This window comes from Vicia villosa, linkage group LG4, assembly GCF_029867415.1.
Source record: "Vicia villosa cultivar HV-30 ecotype Madison, WI linkage group LG4, Vvil1.0, whole genome shotgun sequence".
NCBI lineage: Eukaryota > Viridiplantae > Streptophyta > Magnoliopsida > Fabales > Fabaceae > Vicia > Vicia villosa.
Window position 1 is genome coordinate 154,563,218 of NC_081183.1, and position 23,202 is coordinate 154,586,419.

The window sequence follows — 23,202 nt, forward strand, 5'->3', positions numbered from 1 at the left end:
AAGACGGGAAATCAAAACAAACAACGACACATTAAAATGACGAAAACACAAAAAAAAAACACTAAATATATGTGAAAATCACTTATTTAACTAATAGAGAAACAAGAACGATTTGGAGGGGTGATTTTGAATCAAAATCGATCCTAAATCACCCCTCTCTAGGGGATACAGAAGAATAAAAGTGACGACGGCTAGGGTTGGAAAGAACAAGAACGATAGCGTTTCAATTGAATGATAAAAAAAAATTCATTAAAAATGGATATGTGTTAATTGTGTTAACTAAATATAAACGATTGATTTAGAATTCAATTTTTATAAATAATATTTATCTATATTTATTTATTAATATAAACAAATTATTAATTATTAATATTTATAAATTAAATCTTAAAAAATGAATATATATATATATATATATATATATATATATATATATATTTACAATATAAAATAATTTTACACTGTCAACCAATTACCACTGTTTATTCGAGTAAGTCACATTAATATTTTAAAGTTAGCATGACTCATTAGAGTATTTTAAAAGTAACTATAATCTCTCAAAAAATACTATAATATTTTTATTAAATACTTCTTAATTTCATTTATAAGAAAAAATTAACTTCTTAAATACATTGAATAATTAATATACTATGCATTATTTTTTTTTATATAAATAGGATAAAAAGGAGTGTAAAAATATTTTAAAATTCTTTCGATTCTCAATTCAATGCATGCTTTTAAAAAAATGGTCGGTGGCATTATGTAACGGATCAGAGAATTGAACTTTTTCTTAATTTTGTCTTAACTAACAACAAAAAGTCAAAAACAATACACAACCTTCTCTCTCTCTCTGTTATCTCTTTTCATTTATGATTAAATAATAACTCTTTTTTCCTTTCACGTTCAACATTTCTCATCTCATCTCATCATCGTCGCCATCATTCACCCATATACAGCGTATCATAATTTTCTGCAACTCGTTCTCTTTCTCTCTGAATTTATTGCATATCTCAAAAGAGAGAAAAGAGAGGGACCACACCACATAACCGCCGCAACCGATTCGTTCATTTTCCTATTCAACTTTCTTTCTTCTTCTTCTTCCGTCTTTCTCGCAATCTCATTATCGCCGTTGAGATCTCAGGTATACCACGTCAATTCAATTTCATTTTCAAGCTATTTCTAATCAATTCAGTGATCTGTGTAATGTTGTTGTAATGTAACTCTGATGCGTTTTTTTGTGTGATGATTTTGCTTTCGGTTTCGGATCGGTTTTTATTTTCCCTCTTTTTATAGTTTGTCAGTGATTTCACAGTTTCTTATTGTGATTTGTTGATTTTGTTATTTGAAGTTACGTTCAATTTCTGTGTTTTTTTGAATTTTCGTTTAACATTGCGGAGAAATATTTGGATGAGCTCGAGAGAAACGGTTCTTTGGGTTTGAGCTGGCAATGCTGCTTAGTTAGAGAACTAAGTAGCTATAAACATTGAATATATTGGGTTTTCTGATAATATGGAATTTGTTCATGTTTGTTTCCTTGGTCACTGAAGTACTCTGTAGACTTTGTTATAGTTGAGAGACAATAGAGGTTGAACATGAAATGAAAATGGTGCAACTTTGGGGCAGTGGGATGGTAGTATTCTGATGTATGTTATTATGCTGCAAATACTCATTAGTTGATAATATGTAGCAGATATTGTAGGAATTCAAGTTTGAATGGTTAGTTTCACGTTGAATAGAAATTAGATAAATGGAAAATATAAGTGAGGTCACCCACCCATATATGATATATTATATCCAATGCCTTAAAGTTTTGAGTGGAGATTTCTTGTCCTACTAGTCTCTTGGTGGACATAATCATTAGCTATGGCTGTTTGATGAGGGAACAAGAGTAGATGCAAATATATTGAATCCTTCAATTGAAAGTCGTTCTAATGGCGTGATGGAGTCGGGAAGCTTGTCCCGTTGGTTGGTAAGTATAGTGATGTGGAAGATTCATACATGGGAGATTGGAATTCCACGTGAGGTATCCGAGTCTCTTGGTGGTCCTGGTCATTAGCATGTTGCTGCTTTAGATGTTCCCAAGACTCGCCAACAAATATAATTAAGGAAAAAATTATCCTCTGTCCAGTCTGTCCAATTTATGTCAAGGAAAAATACTTGTCTGATTGGAAATTCAAAGGGAATGGGTTAAGATGCTCATCCTGACCTAACATTTTGGTTTAATCTGTTTATATTTGTTCGTGAGTGTAACATATGAAGTCGAGTGTAACATATGAAGCCTGTACGTTCTGCTAATTGATTGTGTAAGATTTTTTTTCCTGTTTGGTTAATGGAAGAATTCATTTTTAGATACTAGTATCATATATACATGTTATATAAATAGGAGAAGAAATTATATCTATTAACAGAATGTGAGAAATCCAAAAATGAAGATTGGACTTTATGTTTTATTCTGACGACTCCATGCTCTGAATTTTATAAGTAAAGGCTACATTTTTTATACAAACTTTTGAAGCTGTACAAAATAATATATTAATATAAAATAATAATACATAGTCTAAAGATATACTAGTATAACTGTAGAAAGAGAGAGAATGAGTAGTTGGAGAGGAGGAAACACGAGAATACCATAACTGGATACACTACATAGAAAGAGAGAGAATAGGGAGAGGAGGAAACATGAGAATACCATAACTGGATACACTACAGGAAACCAAATTAAATTATAAGTACCTTCTGGTGGAAAGCTAGCTTTAAGCGATCGTATTTTCTGAAAATGAGACAAGAAAAACAGCTACCCTGGCTCATGGTCTGCTCATCCTCATAATGATAATGATAGATATAGAAAATATATTATGTTTTTGGGTGCCTTCTGTCTGATATTCTCTACACTTGATTTGTTAACTTTAATCATGTAGCCACGCACATAATATTTTAGTGTTGGAGAATATCCTTCTACTACCTTACCTGCATGATGTCGAATATTTTCTCATGCTTGTTTGTTATTAAATTTGTCTTTCTTCTGCAGTGGATTTGGCATTTGCAGACAGTGTTTGTTGAAAAAGGAGCATCTAGCTATGTCTAACACTACAAAGGTTTTGGATCCAGCATTCCATGGAGTGGGTCAAAGATTGTATCCTTAAAGTAATGGGCGATCTGTACAAAATAAGTTTGGAATTATATTATAAGTTTTATTTTTTTAATTTTCTCGATGAAAAATGTAACATGTGAAATTAAAATAAAATTTTCTGCCAGAGAATAATCAATCCGTATTGTAATTTAGTATAACCATATGCTGTTGGCTGAAAGCACACAAATGGTTTTACATCTAACTCACCCTTCACACAAGAACCATTCGAGCTTTGAAGTGTAGAGAGTTCATAGACCCACCTCACTTTTGTTGAAATCTATCTTTTATTTTGATTATTGAGAGATTGGATTGAATTTAGACATAATCATAGAGGCTCTAATGACATTTCATGAGTCAAATAACCCAGAAGATAAAATGTTGGGTGAAAGAACATGAATGGTTAAGTATTAAACATTCACATTTGTTATACATTGAATATGCTATATACTTTGAAAGGCTTTAAACTTAACTTGTTGTAGAGGAACTGAAATATGGAGGATTGAGAATTTTCAACCGGTTCCATTGCCCAAATCTGAATATGGGAAATTTTACATGGGAGATTCATACATCGTCTTGCAGGTATGAGCTACATTCAATGTTACCTTAGATGTGTGGTGTATACAAATCCTAGGGGTTAAATATTCCGATACTAATTATAAAATGAAGTTCTGGAATTAGGTAGTTTTTCTATTAGCCAACAATTGAAGTTCAACAGAAAAAATAAAGGAGGCCAGGCCTCACCCAAGAATTATTTAGTCTGGCCTCACCCTACCAAAATTTACTAACCAACTGAATTCTCTCGCACTCTCTTCCTCTATTTGTATTTTACCTCTACTACTGTAGTTAGAGAGCTAGCAGACTCTTACTACTTCTCTATCCCCTTTTGCTACCAAGGCCGTACTCACATAGGCCAGGCCAGGCCACTCGGCTCTTAGGGTTACTCATGGGCATTTCTTGGTCTTATAAAAGTTTCATATAGTCTATTCACTATGGTCCAAAATATGTGACTATATGATTCTGGGGGATAGTTTCAGTTGGCATGAGGAAAACTTTTAATACAATTCCCTCTTTTGTAAAAATTTAGATTCAGAATTAACATAATTTCTCTTTGTATGAAAATATATTGTTTATTTTAATCGTATTTTATAAAAAAATTGGCGTTCATGTTTGCAGACCACACAAGGCAAAGGAGGTGCTTATTTTTATGACTTACACTTCTGGATTGGAAAGGATACAAGTCAGGTAAGCTTGGACTTCACCTTCATCCTTTTCGGTCCCGGATTTTGCCCAACTCAGCTTGCATTTAGTTATTTTTTCCTCTCACAGAAAGAGGCAAGCAGAATGTTAAACCTGAGTAGAATGCCGAACCTTGTAACAATATGCTTAAAAAAATTGTTCTAACTTCTAAGTTCGTTTTTGTCTCTATTGGTCTTTTTTTTTTCCATTCATGTTCTTTTTAAAGAAGAATTTTGATATGTTAGTCCACCTTTTTATTTTCAAAGGGCACGGGTTTCATTATTCCTAGATGTTTTAAAATTCTTATGCCAATCCCTTTAGGGCTAAAAAATAGTCTTGGCTGACATAGTGAATTTTCTTGTAGGATGAGGCTGGAACAGCTGCCATTAAAGCTGTTGAACTTGACACAGCTCTTGGAGGACGAGCTGTGCAACACAGAGAGATTCAAGGACATGAATCTGACATTTTTTTGTCAAATTTTAGGCCATGTATCATACCATTGGAGGGGGGTGTTGCATCTGGATTTAGAAAACCTGAAGAGGAGGAGTTTGAAACACGGTTGTATGTATGCAGAGGGAAAAGAGTTGTCAGATTGAAACAGGTAATGTGTTGTCTGTTCATAAACTTCTTTGATTCTGTTCACGTGTAATTTAAACTTAATCTCTGGCAGGTCCCGTTTGCAAGGTCTTCATTGAACCATGATGACGTGTTCATTCTTGACACCGACAATAAGATTTATCAATTCAATGGTGCAAATTCCAATATTCAGGAAAGAGCCAAGGCTTTGGAAATTATACAGTTTCTGAAAGAAAAATATCATGAAGGAAAATGTGATGTTGCAATTGTTGGTAAGGGCACTGTTACCTATTATATGATTCTGATATCTGTTTTCAGAGGTAAGTTCTTTGTTTGTTACTTCAAAAAAACTATTCCATATTGCAGATGATGGAAAGTTAGACACCGAGTCAGATTCAGGTGAATTTTGGGTCCTCTTTGGTGGTTTTGCTCCCATTGCAAAAAAGGTAATCAGTGAGGATGATATCATTCCAGAGGCAATTCCTGCTCAGCTGTATAGGTATGTTGGTTTTGTTTTCCAGTTTTCCTAAGCCTTTCCCAACCACCACTTTGAATTTTCCTTGAAGCACCCGTTTCCAGAAGGTTATACTCCCTCCGTCCCAAATTATAAGACACTTAAGAGAAAAAAATTGTCCCAAATTATAAGTCACTTTACAATTCCAATGCAACATTAATACAATTTTTTCCAATATACTACCCTCTATCATTTATTACTCTTCCTTTTTTATACTCTTTTAATTTCGCTTTCCAATGTAATTATTGAAGGACATTTTTGTAAAGTTATACATCATTTCACTTTCCCATAAAGTAATAATTGCATTTCTTAATTTGTATGAAATTGTCAAAACGTCTTATAATTTGGGACAGAGGTAGTAATATATACTCCCTCCGGTCACTATTATAAGCAAAAAAATGACCTTAAATCTTGGTCCCTATTATAAGCAAAAGTCATTAAATTTTAGACTAATAAATGATTGTAATACTATTATACCCTTAATTCAAAAGCATTTAATATTGATAGTTTATTCATCAAGTATAAATTAGGATATTATAGTAAATTTTACTTTGATTGTACATGAAATCAAGAAAATTAATTACACTTAACTAACTTTCTTAATCCGTATGAAAGTAGTTATTTTGACTTATAATTATGACCGGAGGGAGTAAGAAATATACTTTGCATTTCATATGTTTGTAAAACAGTACCTAAGAGGTATTTATAGAATGCAAGTGAGAGTAAATAGAAAACTAATCAGCTGATAATCAGGGGTATTATTCCCCCTATGATGGCTAATTGTAAATACGGTTAAGACAAATAATTATAATTAACTACTATTTATCTTAATGAGCAGTAAACAACATCATTTGTATGATTCTGCAGCAGAATCTATTTGACTGCTGATATTCAACATTATATAATTAATGAAAGAAATTGGTTGATTTTTAGCCTTAAACCAAATTATGCAATCAAAACAATGGAATTTGTTAGCTGCATTTTAATTTATTAAGTCTGTATGTCATCTAATTTGCATGTATGATAAAAGAATATAGAAAAGTTATTTGTGATCAATTGCTTTGTTATCTGATGATAGGAACTGAAGAATATTGAAGAAAATGGTATTTAATGATATAATATTTCTATTGCATAGCAGTTATTTGAGAGACTCGGTTCTCCCCCTCTATATGTTCCTTTCCAAAACTAAAAATAACCTTCACTAGTCTTCCTTTCCTCATATTTGTTGCTCATATCTATTCACACACTCTAAATGTTACCAAGGGTTACCTATAAATACTTCCCCCTTAAGCTTCCACCTTGACCTCGATGCATCTTATAGTTGCTTAGTAAAAATTTACATTGGGTCCCACTTTCTTAAGTCTCCAACTCCATCAGTACAAACTTGACAAGAAACAACCACTATCATGTAAGTTCTACTAGGATCAAATAAGAAACTCTCTAGTCTTTCCTGCCGACACCAGTCAAATAAGGAACCCTTATGTTGATGATACCACCCGTCAATATTTGTATTGCAATCAGATTCCTCTTCCACCATGGTCATTTCATTTGATTCAATAACCTTCTTTCGTTTCCAATTTTTGTTCTTGAATTCTTTCTTTGACCCTTCTCCAAACCAACATCTCAGTTTTCTTCTCATCTATGAGTTGTCTTGGTTTGTCACCTTCGAGGATGGCTCATCCAACTTCCAAGTGTAACTTCAGTCCCACCCTTATCTATTCCTTGAGTTCCTTAAATACATTCTTGCTCTATCCTCTAGCATACACAGAGGTACTTGATTATATTTATTTGCACAGAGAGCCCTTTTGCCTCAGTGACTTACAACTGCCAGTCATGTTACACTAGCTACTTAACTCTAATATTGCTCGATAGCAGAAACCTGATAACAGGTGGCCCAAGAGATCTTTGATAGGCTCTGATACCATCTTAAATTGAGTTGGGCCTTACTTAACCATACAAAACCAGCTTGTATGGTCAGAATGACCTATTTAGAAACATATGTTCAGATCATATCTCATTCGACGTGGGACTCTTTGCAAGCTCCTTGCCCTTTATGGTGCCGAAGGTCTCCTTGTCAAGGATGTTTTTCGTATGATTCAGCTGTGACTTCTTATTCGCCCTTCTCAGCTAGATGTTTCAGACCTGGTGTGTGTATTCATTGTGCTTCATTAGGTACTTCTCTTTCTCGTCAGTAAGTTTCTCTTTACATCCATCTGTGATTCAATCACTACTTCTCCTGTGAGATCCATTCCTGACAATCACCACAACCATCTTTGGAATCCTTCAGCTAGCCCAATTTTCTTTGCTACAGTCACCTCTGGTCACACTACAACTTTCAGGTCGCAGCTACAACCCTCTTGTTTCTATTTTCTCTACATTACATCCATCTGTTTTAATGAGCTTAAAGTTTAGTAAGCTTTAGCTTGAGGGGAGTGTTAAAACAAAATTTTAATATTCCTTGTTAGGAGTAGAAGATCATATCAACTAAGATTTGAGGTACTTATTCTGTATGCTATTATAAATAGATGTGAGTGTGGTATGTTTTAGACATAGATTACGAACATAACAGTTTCTTAATGGTCAGTAACAATATTACATGCTGACAATTAAAACAAAAAGTAACTTTTATATCACATTTCCTTGCAGTATTGTTAATGGTGAAGTCAAGTCCGAGGAAGATGAACTTTCTAAGTCACTGCTGGAGAACAACAAATGCTATTTACTGGACTGTGGTTCTGAGATATTTATTTGGTTTGGCCGGGTAACACAAGTGGAAGAACGAAAAGCAGCTTGCCAGGCAGCTGAGGTAAGGCATTATAGAATCTAGTTTTTCATGTGTTGTTAAAAGATGATTTTTTAACTTAACTATTAAAATATCTCCAGGAGTTTGTTTCAAGCCAAAATAGGCCAAAATCTACAAGAATAACAAGGATCACTCAAGGTTTCGAGACACGTTCATTTAAGTCCAACTTTGATTCTTGGCCATCAGGATCTGCTGGTCCTGTCGTCGATGAGGGAAAGGGAAAAGTTACAGGTGGACATCATTTATTCTCAATTTTACTTTGGTTTTCCTTTGTGTCTATCAAGTCGTACTGATAAGTGTGCTATTTTATGTGTTGTTGTTAGCATTGCTAAAGCAACAAGGGATGGGTGTCAAAGGAATGACAAAAAGTACCCCAGTAAATGAGGAAATTCCTAATTTGCTTGAAGAAGGTGGAAAGATGGAGGTACGTCAATAATTTGTGTCATCAAGTTTTCCACTTCTAATTAAATTGTCACCTATGAACATGTGGTATATTATTTTACAATAAAAGGTATGGAGAATCAATGAAAGTGCCAAGACCTCATTGCCGAAGGAGGATATTGGCAAATTTCATAGTGGAGATTGTTACATTGTACTGTACACATACCATTCTGGTGAGAGGAAAGAAGATTACTTCTTGTGCTGCTGGTTTGGCAAAGACAGCATTGAGGTAATTTGCTTCCTGGTGATTTTGAGCTCAAAATATATTGCAAGTATTTTAATTTCTATATGCCAGTTATTTTACAGTGCTGACACCACTATGACTGACCCAGTGGCGGAGCTTTTAAGGAGCCCAAGGGTGCAATAGTACCCCTCATTTTTTTAATTTTAAATACATGCACATGACATATAAAAGACACAAACAAAGGAGAAATGCTTGGCAGGGATTAAGAACAATAATAAGTTACTAACTATTTTAGGGTTTTTTTTAGTAATGGGCTGAACTTTTTTATCCAAGATCCTGAATTTACTCAATATCCTTTAAAATAAAAACTTTTCCGTTAATAATTTTTTTACTAATTATGATTCCAAATTTTTTATTTAATTTACAAAATTTCGTGAAATCCTTTTTTTTTTTGATTGTTTTAAAAAAATTTGTTTGTGTTAATTTAAGCTTTTACCTTTTTTTTTTCTTTCTATGACAAATGAATAAAATGTGTCAATTTTTTCACTCATCTGTTCTTCAATTACTAATCGTATTTTGAGTATATTGATTTGTTTAAAAAATAAGTATATAATGATTAAACATGTAATTTATTAGTAATGATTTGTTCTTCAATTACTCATGTGTTCTTCAATTTTTTTATTCTATTTCTATTAGTAATTTATTTGTACATATTTTACAAATTATACAGTGATTAAACATGTAAAAATATCTGTTCAAAAAAATTTTTAAAAAAATTTATGATATTTTATTTATGAATTATTAGTGCCGATATTTGATTAATAGATAAAATGGTAATAATCATTAAAAATTTTAAACATAAGTGTAATGTTTGGAGTCCAAATCCAAGTAAAAGTGTTTAGAATAAATTATCAATTTTTGTTAGTTGAGCTAAAATATATAGGTGATTTTAATAATTTTTATATAATATTTTGATCTATATTTGTGGCACCCCTTAATATTTCGAGCAAGATCCGCCACTGGACTGACCCAAGGATTTTCTGTACTTACCAAAGCACACCCTCCTCCGGTCACAAAAAAAATCTATTTTCATAGTGATTAAGAACTCTGGTCACTATTCTAAGAAGAAAAAAAATCTATTTTCACGGTGATTAAGAAATTCAGTGTGCAATTAATTTTTATATTTCATGTTAAACTTAAGTCAAATATTCTAAATTGTCTTATCTGAATTTAGTGGAAAACTCACTCAAGAACTCACATTAAATGTTTTTAAATTAAAGAAGGTTATATTAGAAATAATTACATTAAATAATTCAAAAGTAGTTAGCTTTTGCTTATAATAATGATAAAAGTTTAAAACACTTTTCTGCTCATAATAATGACCAAAATAATTTTTTTCTAATTGAAGTTACGGGCAACTTTTATATTGTGGTTATGGTTGACATTATGCACATAAAATAACTACTAGTACTAGGGATAGACTACAATTTCTCTTGGGATTATTTGGTGTTAGTAAGATATCATGTATGGCAGTGGTCGAACTGTAATCTGTATAATAGTTTAATTTAAGAAGTATTGCAGTGTTCAACATTTATAGGTGTTGGAGGCTGGCAATGAAAGCAATGTGGGACTAAATTCATCCCTTCAAATCCAACACAGTATAGGTGTTGGAGGCGGGAATGAAAGCAATCCAAATGCCGCAATTAGGCGACTAGAGACAAACCGCAATAAAGGAGGAATTTTTAACACTCCCCTTCATGCTCGGGCCATAATGACTCCAAAGCATGGATGATGTGGGAAGCCTAATGGCAATTCTAGGATAGGCTCTGATACCATCTTAGAATTGTGGTTGGGCCTAACTCAACTTTACAAAACTAACTTGGAAGGTGAGGGTTGTCCAAACTTTATAAACACTACACATGTCATATCTCTAAGAAATGTGGGACTAAATCCACCCCTTCAAACTCAATACAATGAAGGTGTTGGAGACTACAATGAAGGAAAGAAAAATTTCGCAGTTAGGCGAATAGAGGTGGACCGCAATGAAGGTGGAAATTCCAACATACCCCCTCACGGTCAGGCCTTAATGAGCTAGAAGCATGGACAATACAGGAAGTCCAACAACAATCTAGAATAGGCTCTGATATCATCTTAGAAGTAGAGTTTGGCCTAACTCATCCCTACAAAACTGAGTTGTAAGGTGAGGATTGCTCCAACTTATAAACACATGGCAAGCCAAATGTCGCAAATCGCAATTAGGCGACTAGGGGCGGACCACAATGAAGGCGGAAATTTCAGTTGTTATTGTGCTTTTATTGGAGGGAATATTATTTCTTAGAAAAACAAGAAGTAAAGTGTTGTTGCTAGATTCAACGTAGAGGATGAATAAAGAAGTATGACTCTCACTACATGAGAACTTATATGGTTGAAACAACTTCCTGATGAGTTAATGTTCTGCAAGTTTGAGACAATGGATTTTCTTTGTGATAATTAAATAGCTTTACATATTGCATATTATCCATCGGATCCAGTTTTCCAAGAGTGGACTAACACATAGAGATTGATTAGATTGATTGACACTTTATTCTTGAGAAGATTCTTTTTGGACAGATTGTTACATCCTTTGAGAACTCTAATGATCAAAATAGCTTATATTTTCGCCAAAACTCTCGGGCCTGAGAATATCTTATATATGTCCCAAGCTTGATTTATATAATATATATGCACCAATTTGAGGGAGTGTGTTGAACTATTTCCCCGATTTTCTTTCCTTTACCTTATCCAAACATTTCAGATTGTAAATTAATTAGATTGATATAGGTTCCTACTCTTATCTCTATAATTAAGGGATCTTGATTGTAATCCCATTAATATAAATAGACCAGGCTGAGGGTTAATTTCTCCAATTCTTTTCCATTTTCAAGTGTTTTGCATGCTTTTGACCTTGGATAAATTTCTTTTTCAGGAGGACCAAACACTGGCTTTGAAATTGGCTAATACAATGTCCAACTCTTTGAAGGGTAGACCTGTTCAGGTATTATAATCTGAACTTCGGGCTGCAGATTGTGCTAGTAAGTTGTTTATAATTATTGTTTCTGCTTTTAGGGTCGCATATTTGAAGGTAAAGAGTCGCCACAATTTGTTGCTCTTTTCCAACCCATGGTAGTCCTTAAGGTATATCTTGGAGCAAATTTGTATGGTGCTTTTGGTTACATATCTAGTAGACTAGTATAACTTAGTAAAGGGACATTTAAATGGCTTATGCCTATTTTAGGGAGGTTTGAGCTCTGGATATAAACAATTTGTAGCAGACAAAGGCTTATCAGATGAGACATACACGGAAGAATCTACTGCCCTTATCCGAATTTCTGGAACTTCCATCCATAATAATAAAGCAGTGCAAGTTGATGCAGTATGTACCATGAAATTATTAATTTCCCCGCATTAGCATGTTTCTAGGGCTTTATCTTTGTAATCCACCATAATTATGTTATTCTTATTCAGGTGCCATCCTCATTGAATTCTACCGAGTGTTTTGTCCTGCAATCTGGCTCTACAATTTTCATTTGGCATGGTAATCAGTGTTCCTTTGAACAGCAGCAGCTAGCAGCAAAGGTCGCAGAATTTCTAAGAGTAAGATCTGTTACCTCCATGTTTTGGACATTTTGCCAAATTATTTGAGCACTACAATAGTAATTCAGATCATAACCGAGCCGCAGTTTTACTAATTCAATCTCTTTTGGGTGTTTACTGAAAAGAGTATCCTTATTAATTATCATGTTATTTAAATTGTATTTATTTATATTGATACATTAATTTAGTTATCATCCTTATTAATACACCCAAAAAGATTGGTTACCACAAGATTGAATTGTTCGAACTAACATAGCATGGCTATATCCTTCTTCTGGCTAAACCTAAGTGCCTTACTCGTGGTTTCCTGAAAATGCTTTTATGCACTTGTGGCCTCGAGTATCTTTTTAACAAGATAAAATACTTTTAGTATTTTTGTCTGCAATGTTCGCTAATGTAATATCAGTCCATGTTCAGCCAGGAGTTGCTTTAAAGCATGCTAAAGAAGGTACAGAAAACTCAGCTTTCTGGCTTCCACTAGGAGGAAAACAAAGTTACACTAGCAAGAAAGTTGCTAATGAGGTTATCAGAGATCCACATCTATTCACCTACTCATTGTATAAAGGTTAGAATTTCTTATTGTGTTACTGCTTTATATAAAATTAAATGCTATATAGCATACTTGTTTACTTTATATTTGAATATACTGACCATTTTTTATTTTGTTTATTCCTTTGCACTGTGAATCTACCAGGAAAGTTACATGTGAGTTTGTTAGTGCAACTTTATTTTTAACATTTTCTCCTGTTTTGGAATTTTGTTAGTAGAACCCTTTGAGGCCTCTTTATGCCTTCTAAATTTACTTTTCTAATTTGTTCTGCAGGTAGAGGAGGTTTACAACTTCTCCCAAGATGATTTGTTAACAGAGGATATCCACATACTGGATACACATGCAGAAGTGTTTGTTTGGATTGGTCAGTGTGTTGACCCAAAAGAAAAGCAAAATGCTTTTGAAATTGGCCAGGTAAACAAATTCAATGCTTTTGATTCTTATATTCCCTCCTAATTGAAGTACTTGATTTATTCTTGAAAATTTGCATCAGAAATACATAGATGTGGCTGCATCTCTGGAGGGACTATCTCCACGTGTACCCTTATATAAAGTAACAGAAGGGAACGAACCTTTCTTTTTCACATCATACTTTTCATGGGATTGGGATCATTCAAAAGCAAAGGTATGTTCGCAGGAATTAAATGGCCCTTTTGGTTTGTTCTTGGTTTAAAAATATAATAATATCCTTCTCGTTCTTTTTTTTATCTACAACTGTAGCAAGTCACAATATTTTGCATTTCTGTGCTGGTTGGTTGGGAACACAATGTAATTATTGGCTCATGGGCTGGTTGAGCAAAACTCCGTTATAATTTTGTCATCCTATATAGATTTCCCAAATTCTTATTATAATTGTTTGTCTAAAATGATAGCGAGTGTATTAATTTTGTAAAAGCTGTTCTAGTGTATCGCTATTATTTGGTAAAATGATATGATTGTGAGGAATAGGTGCTTTAATTTGTTGATTTTACGTGGTTTATTTTCCTTACAATTTCAGGTTCACGGGAACTCGTTCCAGAAAAACGTGACGTTACTCTTTGGGACTGGCCATGCCGTGGAGGTATAGTCTTGATTTTTTTATTTTTTATTTTGGGAAAACTGAAGCTGTTAAAAAACCTGAAACATGATTCAGTTAACAGAATATAGCTTTATATTAACTACAAAATCAGAAGTTGCGATGTGGGACTATTTACAAAACGTAACTTCTATTATGAGCAATGTCTTTATTTACTTGATCTAAAAAACTGTTTCTATCTCATGTCAAACTGCTTTAGGTCCAATTATATTTTTCTTTCTTCAAATTATGAGTAAGATAAACTAATTTCATTGATCAAGAATGAATTCAAACTGTTACAAGTTACAACAGAACCAAGCCAAAGCTATATCTAGAGATCTATTGATCTGCCAGCTAATGTCACCGAATTTAATAGCAGAATAGTCTAAAAGCAGACTAAAGCTGAGAGAAACTGAGACGGGAAATTTGGATTCTAGGGATGATTCTGATGAAACCTGATTCTCAAGTGTAGGGGGATTCTAATATTAGAAGAAATCTGGTACAAAGAAATTACATGAAGAGAAAAATAGAGTTGTGGAGAGAAGAGTGTTTTTGTATATGATGATTGATTCATTCAATAGACTTATGTTCCTAATATAGGCATGACCCCTTACAATAAGGAGATTATTCTAACAATTTGTTAGGGCTTAGTTGCAAACTCAGAACATAAACTAAATGGAAATTCTAACTAATAAAATATTAACATTACATAAATACTGTAACAATACCCTCCCCTTCAAAGTCCTCAAAGATGAAATGAAGAAACTTCTCAAAAAGAACCATATAAGACATTCAAGTGCCATGCTTAGGAGTAAAATGTCTTCCATTTGATCAACCTTTGCAGCTTGAACACTTACCTCCATTGTGAATCATTTTCCTATCCAAAATAGCGGCGTACTTTCTTGGGAGGTGTGAACCACATAAGTAATGGGTCACATACTATGAGCTTGGATCTGAAAACCTCCAAATTAAGGCAAAAAGAGATCCTTTATGAGCTTGGATTTGAAAACCTCCAAATTAGGGCAAAAAGTGATCCTTTGTGAGGATGTCAGCATACTGCTCCTGTCACCTTGCACTTAATCGCAGAATAGCTAGATGATAAGAACTTACTATAGTAGACATAAGTAGAACCGCCACAATTTCTCACTGTTGAGGATCGTGATGATGGTTGTGTATCTGATGCATGCTGTGCCTGGGAACAGCAAAATCAACATACTCTCTCATGGCTGCAATCATTAATTTCAAGCACAATAACTACACATGTTATTGGTTGCACAAGCACTTGCAACTAAGCTCTAAATACCATGTTAGAATTAAGAGAGAAGATAAACTGATAGAATTTCATTAACCAGGCATGAATAACTGTAACTAACTGAAAGTAGTATAATTAGGTATGGAACTAAAGGTTCTAGAATACAAAACAATACAAATGTCTAATTGTTGCCACCCGGTCCAATCCTGGTTCAGAAGTCAGAAAGTTATATCAATAGTGTAATATACTTATGGGGGCGGGTCGGACATCGACGGATTTATTTTTCCAATCCACACCCGCCTGTGAAAAACCGCTAACTGTAAAAAATTCCCCTCTGGCCTGTTTACCTGCCCATTTTCCTTTTTTATTTATTTAGGTTACCTCCGCTTTGAGGCGGGTTGAGAAATCTGTCCACCCCTATTTATACCTATTACCTCTGACGATCACTGACTTAAGCGTCAGAGTGTATGCTGGTACCCCCACCCCCACCATTGGGACAACTCCAAGACTAGTAGGAGACAGCTCTTCTATACAATCAGAATCAAACCATTCCGTGAAGAGACTTCCTAACCGGAAGGAACACTAATATTCTTAAACAATGCTATATACAGTAAGGCTCCTCAAAATGATGTTACATAAAGTCGTGTTAAGCCCAGGATATGACAAGATTTTTAGCCAATAAGAGAGGAATGGGAAGTACAAGAGGGAGCATTCAACTCAACCCCTCCAAAACAAACCAACCGCCAATTTGTCTTCCTTTACCAGATTTTCATGCATTTCCAAGATATTACATTTTAAATTAGAAAAGTATCCTAAAATGCCGAGTAATCTGTACATAATAATATTCCATTAATATTACCCATCTTTCAACTTTGCATTTGAAACATCCAGTGACCCCAGGGCTATTTTAATTTCATTCTGGGCTGTGAAATGATTGATAATATCTTTGGCATCAGGCTTTGTTAACTTCGTGATTTACAAAATGTTGAAATTATAGTAATTCCAGAAAGGAAAAAAAGAAGGAATACAGACAAAAAAGAAAGTATTGATATGGTGGGTTATAATGGCTATGAAGAACGAACTATGACATAGACACTTGACATAACACAGACACGCCCACACTCCAAACTTAAAAAATATAGCATACCGATATATATATATATATATATATATATATATATATATATATATATATATATATATATATATATATATATATATATATATATATATATATATATATATATATATATATATATATATATATATATATATATGAGCAATTTGAAAATTAAAATATCTATGTTGATCTAAATTGAGCAATTTGTTTCTTTATAAAAATGTTCATAAACTACAATAGTTTTTCATTTTCATTCTTCCATAAAATAGTACCTAAAAGCTAAAAATGATTAAATCAAATTTAATGTTTTGAACTTCTTTATTGACCATCAATGTTGTGTCTGAAACGTGTCCTGTCCAATGAGTGTCGAAGCAAAGTTTTTTTTGAGACACGAGTCGTATTAGTATCGTATGGGCATCAAACACCGATACGAGTCGGAGTCGGACACTGAAAGATGTCTAATTCTATAGGTCACTGTACTTCAGAAAATAATGGTAATCTTGATTCTAATACTTAGGTCAAGAGCTATTGTAGTATTACTAATACAAGCCTAAGCCCACTAATATTATAAATTGTTAAGCCTAATTAAATAAGGAGATAAATCAGAAATCTTAATGAATACTGAAACTCCTAACATTGCTTTCGCAGTTACATATTGAGTCATATAAGCTTGTGCAGATGCAGTAATATCAATAATAATATGATTTCTGAATTTGTTTTAGAATAATTGATATGTTCTGTGTTTCTATCTTCTTAGCAAAGCTAAACTGGTTCCTGTTACAGGAAAAATCAAATGGGTCAAGTGGACCAAGACAAAGGGCAGAGGCTTTGGCTGCTTTATCTTCTGCTTTTAGCTCATCGACTATGAAAACGAGTATGGTATGGTTTCTGCTTCTTTAATATTGGTGAAGCTTTAGCATTTGCTTTTCTAAATTGCCAGCTTTATCTTCTACTTTTAGCTCGCCGTCTATGAAAACAACGAGTATGGTATGGTCTCTTCTGCTTTAATATTGTTGAAGTCTTAGCTTTCCTTTTTCTATTTGAAGGGATCAGAGAGAACATGTCCATACTCAAGTGACCTTGTTTTATTAAAGAAAATTATTGTTGCCAGTGCTATTCCGTGCTATATTCTAAATATTGCTCTTTTTCTTTTTTTTACATTACTTTGTGTGTTTCTTTGGTAGACTGGTTTCTCTATTTTAACTTGTGATTCCATTAAACCTTTACACTCTTGCAGTCACAGGAGAGATTGAATGGGTTAAACCATGGAGGGCCAAGACAAAGAGCGGAAGCTTTAGCTGCTTTAAACTCTGCATTTAATTCTTCATCAACGACGAAGAGAGTTGCTCCTAAGCCACCTGGAAAAGGTCAAGGATCACAAAGAGCGGCCGCCTTGGCTGCTCTTTCATCAGTTCTTACTGCTGAAAAGAGCAAACAATCACCTGATTCATCTCCTGAGGCCAGCCACAGTCCAGAGAGTGACAATTTTGGTAATAATTGCAGTTTTCTTTATCCAATTCAGATGTTGCATACAATTTCAACCATGGTCCCTCTTTCTATTTTTTGCATAGATTTACATAATGGGTTTGTGGTGTTCAATATTTCACAACAACATACTTAATGTTTCTCTTTCTAATAGTATGTAAATCTTTTTTGTTGAATATTATTTATATGGAGTGTTTAATCATAATTATAAAAGCTGCAGTCAAGTGAATTCATTTCAATGGCTAGTATTTTGCCCATGGGAAAATAAACCACGTCAGAGTGGAGATCTTAGTGCTATATTGCGCTTAAGCTTTTAGACAGCTTTAAAAACCCTGGCATATTGAGGGCCTATTGAGTTTGTAGAGAAGAAACATCATGTATTAAGTAAATAAAGTATAGGCTTTTATTTTGCCCTAGATGAATCTTCATAGTCGATAGGCAGTGTTGCATTAAACAATGATTGACTTGTGTTTGCACAACCATATCTGTGTGCTTGTTATTTTACTAGTTGGAGTGTTTACTGCAGAAGTTAAAAATGGAAGTGAATATTCTGAAGTTGATGAAACTACTGAAGCCAAGGAAATGGAAGAAGTTTCCCCGCAATCTGGTAGCAATGAGGGTCTGGAATCTAGTCAAGAAAATGTGGAAGATGGAAATAATGACCAGAGTAGTCAAGGGACATTCAGTTATGATCAGTTAAAGACTACGTCTGGCAAAAATGTGCCTGGAATTGACCTTGAACGGCGAGAGGTTAGTCTTTCTTTTAATTATTACAAGCACCTCAAAATGGGACAAATATTACAACCGCCTCCCATGAATTTTCCCACCCCTCTGATTTATTCAGTTTTGGGGGCTATTTCAATTTGCAATATTTCAAATTCTAATGGCAGGCATATGATTTATCGTTTGGTTTTATGAATGTACTATGTTACACGTTTGCTTAATCTCCATTTCTTGCTTGTCAGGCTTATCTGTCAGACGAAGAATTCCAGACCGTATTTGGAATGGCAAAAGAAGCATTTTATAAATTGCCGAAATGGAAGAAAGACATGCTGAAAAAGAAATTTGAATTGTTCTAGAGTTGACATAATTAGCGACATATATGCTTCTTTAGCTAATTATCTTTTTCCTCGGTTATCTTGAAATGTACTTATCTATTGGATAGTGTGTTTTATTGGTAAACCACTGGGATTCATATGAATAGTGTTTTGCTTTAGGCTATAAATATGATAGAGCTATTGGTGTCCAAGTTTGAATGTGACACTGCATGGAGAGTGGTATTAGTTCCTCTTTTTAATTGCTGCTGCCTCATGGAATCTTTACATACTGTAGCATTGAAGACATTAGAAACTGCACAGGTCCAACTTCTTTCATTTTGTAAGTTTGTACTTAAAATACTTGATTTTTTCTTCTTTTTATTGGTTAGAAAGGTGGGTGTATATGTATTGTATTTTATTTTATATACTCAATCACAATAAAAGGAAAAACCAATTATTTTTACTTATGTTAATGTAGTTGTTGTTATTATTACTTTTTTACCAAATTATTGTTTAATAGCTGCTGAAATTTTGGCTCAGACATCATCTCTAAAATTTGGGTTCATGAAAGGTGGTTAATTTACTTTCCAAATTCGGAGCATTTAACCTGTCATCCCCACACTTAAGTTTCCTGGCAACTCTCTAAAATATATGAAAAGACCAAATTAACCATGTTCAAAGTTTTCACCAAAAAATTTGAAATCTCCTGAGCGATATCGGAAATTTCAAGCACATACATGAAACTTTTTTAAAAAGTGAGATTTTTACCAGAAATTTTGAAATTAACAGGAGATTTTATTTGAAATTTTGAAATTTTCAGTAGATTTTAGCAGTAATTTCGAAATTTCCAGGATTTTACCAGAAATTTTCAAAACTAATTACAACTTATCGGAAATTTTGTATATACCGAAAATTTCAATATTGTACCAGAAATTTCGTTTGGGAAAATTATTCTCATTTCACCAAGGGCATTTCTGGAATAATGAAAAATGAGGAGGTGTCAGGTATAATTTGGGGGATGGCAAGTAAAATGATCTCAAATTTTTTTTCCATAACCCATGGTTGATTGGTTTATCTATAATACCTAAGACAAGAAAACACAACATTACACATTACACAGCAAGTATTCGTAACATAATAGCGTTATTCACATTACACATATTCATAGTAGACATCGACATGCAAACTAACCCTTTTTAAAAGTTGGACTTTGTCTTTCTCAGAGCATCATTCGTTCTCTCTTCGTCTTCCTCACTTTGTCTGCTAGGACTTTATTTCAACATATATGTCTTAATAAATCAATTAAAATCATGAACCAACTTATAATATGCTACTTCATATGACACCTCAGCAAGGCCAATACTCATCATGCCACATAACCAAACCATTCATTACAGCTCACCAACAACTTAACACGTCAGCCAGATTTTTAATAGTAAACTAACGTTTCTAATAGTTAGGACAAATGTGGTACCATTTTAATAACGTAAGAGGACCAAAATGGACTCATAGGCATATGTACGGTACCAAAAAGGTATTAAGACAAAACGTTAGGTAGTGGTCCCTTAACTCCACTTCCGTTTAACTATTTGGTCCCTTCCATTAGTTTGGGTGAAAAAACGTTAACTATGGTTGAGGTGGCATGACAGGTATGCAAATAGTACAGTGAACACTTTATATGCGCTATGTTATAAACAATTCTAGGGTTCATGGCTTCCTATTCTCCATCTTCCTTCTTTGTTTTTCACTATTCATCCATCTTCCATTAGTTCGTGGCTTCCTATTATTCCATTTTCCGTTGTGTTCCATCTTTTTCTCTAAATTACGCTTAAATCACCATCTTCCATCAGTGCTTCAATGTCTAACAACCAAAGCTTTGGCACATCTGGATATGTGCTTCGTTGAAACAAGAGAATTGAGTGTTTTTGCCAAGATGAAAGTGTTTTACGTACTGTTAGGGATGTGAACATTGTCAACTATGGGAGAAAATTTTGGGATTGTAGAATCTTAAAAAATCACATGGATAAGAGCTGTAATTTCTTCAAGTGGTTAGGTGAAGAATTTGTTGATGAAAGGAATTTGAAACTTGAAAGACAACAGAAGAAAATTAACAAATTGAAGAATGAGTTTATCCACACTAGAGGATGGTTTAAAATGTCCATTGTAGTTGGAATGTTGAGCTTATGGGTGAACCTTGTGTTTGTAACAATGTATTTCAATTAGGATTAGGGTAATTTAGTGTTATGTTTCACATTATGAATGCATTTTTCTGTTGGTTTAATGAAGAATGTTATTGTCTTTTTTAACACATTAGCAATGCTTGTTCGTTATTATCTGTTTTAACACTGATACATAACTAGTATAAATGTTGGAACAAAATATAACCTATGAAACATGCAGCTAAAGGGACCTTATTGTTACGAATCAAAATAGTTAATAAACCAATGTGCAACAAATTATAAAGTTAAGAGACTTAATTGAAACCTTATAGAAAGATAAATGACCAAATTGTAGTGTATCAGACCATAACAAAATTGCTAAATACACTTTTTGGTCCCTTAAGTATACCTCGGGGCCCATTTTGGTCTCTTATCTTTAAAAAGTTCCAAATTGATCCTTTAATTGTTCAAAAAGGTCCACGTTAGTCCTTTCCGTCCATTTTTTTCAAACAACGTTAACTTTTGCTTGGGTAGCATCTGACATGGCACATGTTTGTACGCGTGGCATATGTTTATCATCAAAGGTAATCAAAATTTCCAAAAAGATTTCAAAATTTTACCTTACATTAGGATTCTACCACTACACATCTTCACCTTTTATAATTTCATTTACAAATGAAATATATATTTACTTTTAATCTGGATTTCAACATCATGAACCCTAAAGCCCCAAATTCATAATATCCTGAGTTTCAGATTCATATTTACTTTTAATTTGTTGAAAAATTAAAATAAATATTTATAAATATAATCAGAATAAATAATCCATTATCTTCTTCTTTAGCGTTCATATTCACCCCCTTTGTGAAACCCTAACAATAATTTCTTTGATTCCTCTCAAATAATTTGCTTTTCTAGTCAATTTGAACTAAACAATCGATATTCATCATGTTTCAATGCTCCAAAAATGTTATCCACTGAGAACAAATGGAGACCAACGCTATTCATCATTTGCGTTCCGCTGATGATTTTAATCGGAGACCAACGACAGTTTTCTCTCTTTCTTCATGGCTTTTTTTATGTTTGATGATAAAATTATATTTTTTAGATTGAAATTCGTTTTCATGTTCTTGAACAATTTCTGGGTAATTATTGTTTCTCTTAAAATGTATTCTTACCAGTGAAAATAGATTCTGGTTGAAAATGAAATGGATTCTTACTAGTGGAAATGGATTATGGTTCAAAAGAAGAGTCAGTGTGAAGAAGAGGGTCGTGATCATAGTGATAATAATAATGGTGTACAATTTTTGCTTTTTATGAAGGTTATAATGATAGTGAAAAAGGGGGAAGATTTCGTTACGAAAAATGAAGATTGTTTGCTAATTTTTACTTTTATAAAATTTCGTTACGAAAAGGGGAAAAAGTTCCCTTCACATTTTTCCTGCTATTATTTTTTTGGTGAAAAGTTCTTGAGTTTTAGGTTTAATCAATTTCTTGTTTGCTAATATTCTAGTTTTTAATAACTTAATAAATAAAATTATAAATTTTAACAATTTAATATTAAATTTAATAAAGTAAAACAATAATAATAATAATAGTAATAATAATATTCATAATAAAATTGAATGAACAAATAAACATCAATTGTGATGTGGTATGGTGGAAGCTTGCTAATGCTTGAAAGGCTGGTGCCTTGAGTTAAATTATTGGCAAAAGCAAAAAAGAAGGCCATTATAAGGCATATCTATAACATTCCAAAAAGTGATACAAAAAGGCATTATAAGCCATTGTCTTGGTCATTTGGGTCCCTCATGCCAGCTAGTATTTGTCTATCATAGTATCCGTGGCGTCCATCCACAATGTCAACAACAAGTGTGTTGCCCTTTGCCTTTCCTTTTGTACTGAGTCCCTCAGTGGTCCCCACATTATCCTCAATGTCACAGTTTGTCCCCTCATTGTTATATTTTGTACCATCATCACCCATATTAGTCCCTACATTTATACTCTCTTGCACCACATTGCTCCCCA

General features: G+C 33.4%; 1 protein-coding gene across 1 annotated transcript; it reads left to right on the forward strand.

Annotated features, from left to right (window-relative positions):
• Window positions 1-836: 836 nt before the first annotated feature.
• On the forward strand, window positions 837-19,482 carry LOC131595591 (villin-3-like). The gene is made up of 24 exons (XM_058867974.1): window positions 837-1,141; window positions 3,029-3,133; window positions 3,610-3,709; window positions 4,304-4,372; window positions 4,731-4,967; window positions 5,037-5,214; window positions 5,309-5,441; window positions 8,103-8,262; window positions 8,340-8,490; window positions 8,583-8,683; window positions 8,771-8,929; window positions 11,850-11,918; window positions 11,990-12,058; window positions 12,159-12,296; window positions 12,389-12,517; window positions 12,935-13,082; window positions 13,212-13,222; window positions 13,341-13,481; window positions 13,561-13,692; window positions 14,065-14,127; window positions 17,277-17,372; window positions 17,731-17,983; window positions 18,505-18,728; window positions 18,944-19,482. The coding sequence occupies exons 2-24, from the start codon at window positions 3,078-3,080 to the stop codon at window positions 19,055-19,057; spliced, it is 2,931 nt and encodes a 976-aa protein (XP_058723957.1). The 5' UTR covers window positions 837-1,141; window positions 3,029-3,077; the 3' UTR covers window positions 19,058-19,482.
• Window positions 19,483-23,202: the final 3,720 nt, after the last annotated feature.